General features: G+C 36.6%; 1 protein-coding gene across 1 annotated transcript in view; it reads left to right on the top strand.

Moving 5' to 3' along the window:
• Positions 1-7,092, top strand: part of LOC136844307 (myoneurin-like) — a 23,535-nt gene extending 16,443 nt beyond the window's left edge. Inside the window, exons 8-10 of the mRNA XM_067113281.1 lie at positions 676-828; positions 3,431-3,565; positions 6,789-7,092. Of these exons, the coding sequence (XP_066969382.1) occupies positions 676-828; positions 3,431-3,565; positions 6,789-6,998 (498 nt within the window). The 3' untranslated portion in view covers positions 6,999-7,092. The remainder of the gene's footprint in view (positions 1-675; positions 829-3,430; positions 3,566-6,788) is intronic.
• Positions 7,093-8,674: the final 1,582 nt, after the last annotated feature.

Genomic DNA, 8,674 nt, shown 5'->3' with positions numbered 1-8,674 from the left:
TTTTTTATATCTTTATTTACTTCGAAGGTCATCAATGTCAGATGTTATCGTCTTGCTATATGGTGTTTTAATCATTACAACATTAATTATTCTTCACCAAGCTTTCTCTCATTTATATATTTATATATATCATGTAATTATTTTGATAACAAAGATTGCTTTCATTAGGTAACAGCATCCATCTGCATCAAATAATATTTTCATACATTCCTTGAATTTATATTCTCCTATTCTTTGGAAATTTCCCAAAGATTGAATCATATTCTGAGTTAAAATGGTTGTCTGTTTCAGGTATATTAATTAATTTGTTCTAGTTATATAGGTGACCTAGTTGTATGGCTTGAAAGTCAGCTAATTCATATCTGCAAAAGCAAAGAAATTACTCATTGGTCCTATTAAACTATTTTTTATAATACTGTGGTAACTACTGTTCACTCAGTTGCTGGTAATAATTTTGGTGCAGGTATTTAGAAATAGAGAGTTAAGTCTAAAGTGATATTCATAATCATTAAACCGAAACTACAAAAAACAGTTACCACGTTCATTGTGAGAAAAAAAACATTTTTTATTATCGTCAAGTAAAGATTATCTGTAAGTGCCTTGTAAATAGCAACTAATTATGAGTAAATGTAAAAGATATGTGACTAAGGCTGAAGGTTTCCCAATTTTTTCCAGTTTATAACCTCAGCGGATATGAACAGTCATGTGCAAGACTACCACAGTGAACTCCCTTACGTATGTAATGTGTGTGGTCAAAGTTTACGAACAAGTGGAGCTTTCCAGAGGCACATGGATATTCACAAGGGGTTACGAGGAAGTGCATGCGAGGTAATTTACCTAGTTGTTTTGTGAGTGAGTTATATGATTTAGTTGTTTTGTGAGTTATATGATTTCAAAAATGCAAACTGTAGTTTTGCTGAAGAATTAGTTTAGTATCCCAATGTCACCTAGTAAGTCTTTTTGTTATTGAAAACACTTAACTGAAAAACTCAACTATTCAGCAGCTGTAGAGAGCTTTTCAGCAATGCTTCTTGGTCTATAGTTAGTGCAGCCACCAGACACAAGAAACTTCCTGTTTTGAAATATACCGGCTTGATTTATCACTTACTTTGTTCTTAAATTGGAGGTGCAGTGGTAGATTGACCAAGGCACTAACCACCCAACTAGAGGAAATAGCACTTATAAGAGTTTGATTTACCTAAGACCCATTATTCAAGGTACAGCATTTTCCCTATGCCCATACATACACAAAATAGTGTGGCTCAATCTCTACATACTTCCCCTTTCTATGCACATGAACAGCACTGAACACTAAACTTTTTAATTTTTTTTTATATAATTACCCTCCATCCTCATCCAGTTTCCCAGCCTGTGTAAAACAGTGAGTCAAGGACTTGTCAGTAGCCAGTTCCAAGGAAGGAGAAAAGTGGGTGGGTTAAGTTCATCAGTAAAGTCGTATGGAACTTGCATTAAGGCAACAGCTCCAAAATCAAATATGAGTTCTCAAAACAAAATGGCTTCCAGTAGCCATCGACTTTTAAGTAGTTTGGTGGTGAGGAGAATCTCCTGGGAAGAGAAAACAAAAGCAGGGTTATTGGTAATGAGTGATATGAACATGGGAACAGATTGGAAAAAGCCGGTAAGGGACTAGATCTGTTGGCAGTGATGAGAAGTATAAATTCTTGGAAAACAGAGGTGAGACAGGACAGTGGAGTAGGCATACTGATTTTATTGATATAATATGGTAAGGAAATTCATGGTCCGTCTTATAAGATGAATGTCAGTTGTGAAACTTTAACATACCAGCTGTGAGCAACTGATTTCATTGTCAATCAGCAGATCCAAATTTCAGATATAAACAAATAAAGAAAGAGACCTAAATGGTTACATAGGAATGGATGGGTGAAGCAGTTTTGGAATTTTGTCAAAGCAAAGGATTGAAGTCCTGAACATAATGTTTTAAGAAGCCAAGAGAGAAAGTGATGACATGCAAGAGTGGAAAAGTTGAAATAGATTGGATTTATTACGGTGAAAAGCAAGGACCATTAAAGAAAGGCAGTGTATGTTTTTACAGCAGAATTGTCTGTTACGTGGTCAGCAGTTCAGACTATGTTAAAAAAGGCCACCACAGATATTTATAATTTCCACTTACTATTTTTTATGAGAAAATAAAAGATTTTTGACAAAAAGCAAAAGAGAGAGCGGAAGGCAAGCAGATGCATGCACAGCAAGTGTGTGATTTACTTTAACATGATGCATGTGCAGGAATGCACATACACAGACTGAAAAATATATATATGTAACCACTGCATTGAGCACAGTAGTATAGTACCTTATCAAATAACTGTCATGTAGATACTGTATCAGAGAAAATTGGGGGGAGGGCATAGTAAGTGCATCACTTTACTCAAATCAGTGCATTACATAACAAAAATACTGGTGTGTATGGGGCTATTTAATTAAAGTTATTAAAAATCTTATTGTATTACACAAACATTTAAATAATTTCTTATATTTAACCTACAATGTTGTTTTTTGTTTTTATTTTGTTTGCAAATTAAAGAGCTCATAAATTTATTGTCACTGTCGGAGTTATCTGTCAGAGGCCGAGATGGTGGGGAGCGTTATAAATTGCTTTCTACTGTACCTAAGCTGCTTTTGTTTTCTCATGGAAATTTCATAAATATTATTTAAAAAGATTTTTTCCTGCTTTGTCAAGTTTTTTCTAATATACTGTAGTTACATATTTAGATAATATTGATTGCTTATATGTAAACACAATTTCTTTTTTTTTAATATTCCCTTCTGAAGTTGGATGGGGTTCTTATATGCCATCAAACACAGTAAATATACCATGGGGAATTAAAAATGTCACAATAGTAGAGAAAGCTAAGACTTATTATGGGTGTGTGAGCCTCTGTTGCTCAGTGCTGCAGAAATGTAGGCACTAACAAGGAAAATGGATGATAGTTTGAAAAAGTGTGACCATAGAATGATGAGATTCATGGCCAGAGTGTGGTGGGAAGATCTAAAAAATTTAGATGGTTTGGTCATGTGATGGAAAAGGTTGAAAAAATTTAGTCAGAAATGCAGTAGACATGGAAGTTGCAGGACCAGGATCTGTAGGAAGGTCCAGAAAACCGTGGAGGATAAAAGACAAACCTAGAAAGATGACATGACAGAGAACTCATTTCATGTCGGACTCCATAAAGGCAAAAGTTAACTTAGAAACATTTATGATGATGATGTTGGCTTAATAAAATTTGAGTAATTGTATAATGGTGTGGGTTTGTATCTTAAGAATCTCTTATTTAGCTTCCAGCTCATGTTACAGTATACAATATCCACGTTTTTTCAAGTGAAGATGCATACTTTGTTTCATAATGCAATATTAGATATTATCCTCTTGTAACATTGCTGGTTTTTCCAGGTATGTGGACAGACATTTTCCCGAACCGAATATTATCGTGATCACATACGAATTCATACAGGAGAGAAACCTTTCAAATGTGAGACATGTGAAAAGACATTCTCAAGATCCAGCAACTTGTATGCACACATGAGGGTAAGAATATGTACACTATTAAAAAAAATAACCCAATAGTAAATTACTGTTCTTAAAATATTTAAATCTGTAACTAGGAGGGTAAGTATCCAAGAATTTTAGCAAGTTACAGACTGTCTTCTGTAATGACTTATATGGAGTTACTCTTTGCCTCGTAATTTTTTGCCAAAAGTTTATTTCCCAGACAATTTTGTGATATCTCTTGTAATTCTTTTTTTCTGTAGAATTTGATTGGAGAGGATGAAATAGATATTCCTTTTTCCCTGTCAAAGACAGAATGCCTATGTTTAAGGATGTCAAGGACCTCTCTCCACAGTATGATCTTGCTCTTTATCTTAGTAAGAGTCCCTCATTAGAGTATATCAGTAAATTTCCCCCGATTTGGATAATTTGAGTAATCTCCATGACATACAACTCAGTCTGATAGCAGGATTGCATTTCCGCAAATGTATTAATTATTTTTAAATGCAGTAGAGTGTCTGTTGCTCAAGTGTTAAAGCACATTCCTGGAAATGCCAGTATACCTTTAGCATTTTCTGTAGAGATGTGGCTCATACATTCATAGTAGGCCCAGTGGTAGGATTTGGGCAAGTGGTCCAGTGGCCCCCATTTTTACCTCTTTGTCATGACTGCTTAGATTTCAGTGAACCAGTCATAAATCACCTCGGACGTCACAGACTAATGACAAGTGGATTTGGTATGTCCATAGGTGAGTGTCAGCAGTGGGATATCATAGCTCAAAAAATCCACATCCAGTACTGTCAGTGGGTATACTAGAAATAACACAAGTAGATAAAGATCTGAATTGTGGTAATGGTATCAAAAACTACATTAAAAGTGGGCTTCACTCAAATGAATGTAGTTGCTCAGGTGTCAGTCACCCCCCCTTCTAGTTAAGAATTTTATATTTGCATGAAACCTCAGATGCTTCCATCATGGAGGAAAAAATAAGACTTTAAGCCAGGTGCTCCTTCAGATCCATTCATTGTGTCTGCCAACTTTAATTAACAGCTTGAATTTACTCCCCAGCATTGAGGAAGAAAGGTTGTCTTATGTCTGAATCATTAAGTACATTTCATTATTCTAGATTTTCAGTTGATAGTGAAGAGCTTGTACTACCTGTAGGGTTTTGTCATTGCTAGTTCAGTGTTAACAGGGGCCTTATGTAAGAACCCTTGTATTGTTGACATTGCATTGCTTTTTGTTCTTTTTAAAAGGGCTTTTGTTCCTATGTGGATACAAAAACTTCACCTTTCATATATGGAGTATCCTTCTGCTCATGCACTGGACTGGACATGTACTGACTAAACAAGGGTAGGCTTTTCTCGCAGAACAGTGAAACAAATGTCAGGTACCCTTTGTCCCTCCTCAGCAGGAATTTACTAAGGAAAGGGGGCTGTCTTCTGCGATTGGCATCATAGAAGGGATCAGTTTCCACTTGGTACCACTCTTCAGCGTGTAGCAGACTTTCTGGTCTATCAGCGTTGTGACAAAGGCCTGTCAGTTTTTACTGTTAAAGGCTACAGGGCAGCCCTCCCCCAGCCTTTCCAGCTGAGGGGTATAGACTTTTTAACATCAGCAGGGATCTCAATGTTATTTAAGAGTTTTGAATAACCCTGTTCCCCTAAAGAGGTTAGACTACATGAGTGGGGAGTAACTAGTGTTGGAGAGCCTCAGTTCTGTTAGAACCATTGTCTCATTCATTAAACAGAAATATCATTGTCAAAACAGTCTTCCTCCTGGCTTTGTCATCTGCCAAAAAGAGTTCGGGAGTTACATGGTCTCTCATATCTCAACGGGCACTCGGAGGGGTGAAAATCCCTCTCGTTCTCTTTTTTCCTGCAGTTTGTGGCAAAAACTCAGAATCCCCTGGTTCTGGAATTAAAATTTAAAAATTTCTCGATTACTTCCCCTTGGGATTTTGTTGGTGAGGAGCCAGATGATATGTGCCTGGTTTGTGCCCTCAGCCAGTACTTGAAAAGGAAGAAAACCCTTAGAACAAAGTGGGGATGCCTGTTCGTGAGTACAGGTCAGCAGAAAAAGGAGGTCCATAAAAATGCCATCTCCTTTTTGGATTCTGGAGGGGATCTCTGAAGTCAACAGAGCTGGTAACTGTGACCAGGGAACTCTTATCAGGCCTAAAGCTAATGACATTAAGGGTTTAGGACCTCTCACATTCCAGAAGAGTCATTCTTTCCTTCAGGTAATGAAAGCAGTAGTCTGAAAGAGACCAGTAACTTTCACTTGGTTCTAACTGAGGGGTGTCGCCCACAAGTCCTTGGATACCCTTTCCCTGAATCCTTTGGTGGTGGCTCAACCATTAGAGTAACTACTGGGAACACCCAGAGTTCCGATGACTCATTCGAGTACTTTGGTGTGGAACAACTCTAGAAGTCTCTTAGGTGCCACCTTGCCCTTCTTGGGTTCAACGAACCTAATCTCTCGTACAAAGTACAATCTGGACCTGAATGAGTACAGATAGGTAACACTGAGAGCCCCTATTCTACCAAGAATGTGATTCCTGGTCTCATTCATCAACAAGGGTTGGGGGCTAGGAAACAGCAGGTTTCAGATTCAGTCCTCGTAGCTACATTTCGGATCTGAACAGCCGCCGCACAACCGAGTGACTTCCCAGTATATGCTTTCAAGGATGTGTGAGAGGATCCTTGATGGCTGCAAGAGATAAAGAATAATTAGGCATCACTTGTTCCTCTATCCCTAGAGGTTTACTGTCCTATCAACGTTTATTTTTTTAGAAGAGAAAGAGAAAGGATTTAGTGTTAATTTCAGACCAGGTTTGCACAAGATACGAAAAACAGTCAAGGCGTTACTTATATTTTTTCATCAGCTTTTTAGTTTTTTCAGGAATTTTTTTCATGTGTATGGACTTTAGGAAGTAGCATTCTGACGTGAAAAACACTTTTCATGTAATCTAGCATATGTTAAGAATGTCCTAGTACTTACAGTGTACTTATGAATTTACTCTTTGTAAGTGTTGAGCTTACCTTTGAGGGTGTTGGTAACAGCGATAGGTTTCTATCTGTGAAATAAACATTTATTTTGTAAAATATTTTGTTTCTAGGTAAAGAATAACTTTACTTTTAATAAGTTGCTATGGTGGGTACCAAATCAGAATAAAAGCTATGTAGAATTAAATGGCTATAAAAGCTATTAGAATGAAGTATTTCTATCCCCTGCAACACCATTTTTCTTTCTTTTTAAGATTCATAATGGGGAAGAGCAACGACATATGTGCAAGTTATGTTTGAAGTCATTTGCAAGGGCAGATAAGCTGAAGGAGCACACCATCCGTCATCTTCAAGTCAAGCGATTTGCATGTCGCCTCTGCTCTAAATCATATAGAGAAAGACGCGATTTGATCAAACACCTTGGAAAAATTCATGCAAGTGATCGCAGTAGTAACACAGACTGAGGGAACATGTATGGACTTATATTTCTGAAAGTACAATGTAAATGTTTTAAGATATTCTAAAATTTTCAGAGTTTTATTAAACTTTTGTTATTTATTACATTGTTTTATTAATGGAATGTGCAGGTATTGCATAGAGTATATTTGCTAATGATGATAATGTTGGCAGGGACTTAAAATGAACATCTTTTTATCACAAAATTGCCTCACAGTTGATTTGCCTAAGCTAAAATTTTCTAGGGAACTGAAGTTTTTAATATATTTTAATTCGTTTTACATTTCTGTTTGAGTCATTTATCGTTACAGTATATATTCATATAAAGTATTTATATAGCATTATTATATACAATAGTACTTGAATCATTCAGAATATTGTAAGAAAACAAAGTAAAACTAAAACAGAAGAATGAGAGAAGATTAGGTAAGCAAGATAAAAATACAGTTATACAATAGTATATATACAATAAAAAAGACTTTTTCTTTAGAGCAATATCTCAGCAAGTAGAAATAGAGCAATATACAGACAGGTAGGACAACAATAACAATAATGTTTTAAATATATATGACCAGGTAGTGGTTTAAGTTCTTCCATGAGCTCATGTTCACCACCTCGTATGCATACACTCGCCTTGTAAGAGAAGAGTAAAAGAAAGTGTTTATGATGGATACAAGTACTGCATGGTCAAAAGGTTGCATTCATTTCTCATTTCATGTAGGTGCCTGATTTTATATAATATTTAGTATGTGGTATTTGCACAAAAGCTTTGTGTGTTACATCCAAGGGGCTGCAAATGTTTCCAGAGTGCAGTTGTAGGAAGTGTCTGGGCTAGCCCATGCCTTGCTACCTCCAGGCTACCCCAAAATCCTACCATTACACTTGCTAGCATGTGAAAAAAGTTAGGATTATTCATGATTTCATATATAATAAGTGTATATTAAACACAAAACAACCAGATAGTATGGCTCAAGCAAAATGTGTCATTCAAGAACTTTGTCACAGTATCATTAAACACAAGACATCCAAAGATACTGTATGTATGTTTATGTCCAATGAATGCTCTGTATGTACAAGTGTAACAAGAAAATCAGACATAGCAACCAGATTACCAGTACATTCAAATGGTAGTTTACATGAAAGTGCAATGCTACTGTTTTTCACATTTGCTAGACTCCCCTGTTAATTACATTTTGTATGGGTACCGTTTGCTGTTTACAGCTAATCTCATAATGTACTGTACATAGTGAACAATTGACCCTAGAATACCAGTCGAAAAAATATGCAATACGACTTCATACAGTAAAACCTCTCTCTCACTCTCATATAGCACACAGCGACAAAAACTGAAAGAACATGCTGCCATGCTGCAAGATCTCTCTCTCTCTCTCTCTCTCTCTCTCTCTCTCTCTCTCTCTCTCTCTCTCTCTCTCTCTCTCTCTCTCTCTCTCTCTCTCTCATATAGCACTCAGCGACAAAAACTGAAAGAACATGCTGCCATGCTACAAGACCAAGGCCAGTTCAGTGTGTAAATTCATCACCACCCAGACCGAGTGCATCTGATTTCTGTTTCTTCCCCATCCCCCTCCTCATCAATAATCCAATGCTCAGCTGGTTTTCCTGGCTAAGCAGAGTTATGGTTTTAGACTTCCATCTATTCATTTCAGTCCTAGTACTATGTATC

The sequence above is a fragment of the Macrobrachium rosenbergii genome, chromosome 12 (genome assembly GCF_040412425.1).
Source record: "Macrobrachium rosenbergii isolate ZJJX-2024 chromosome 12, ASM4041242v1, whole genome shotgun sequence".
Lineage (NCBI taxonomy): Eukaryota > Metazoa > Arthropoda > Malacostraca > Decapoda > Palaemonidae > Macrobrachium > Macrobrachium rosenbergii.
The sequence above is the reverse complement of the archived record's forward strand: the minus strand, read 5'-3'. Positions and strand labels throughout refer to the sequence as shown.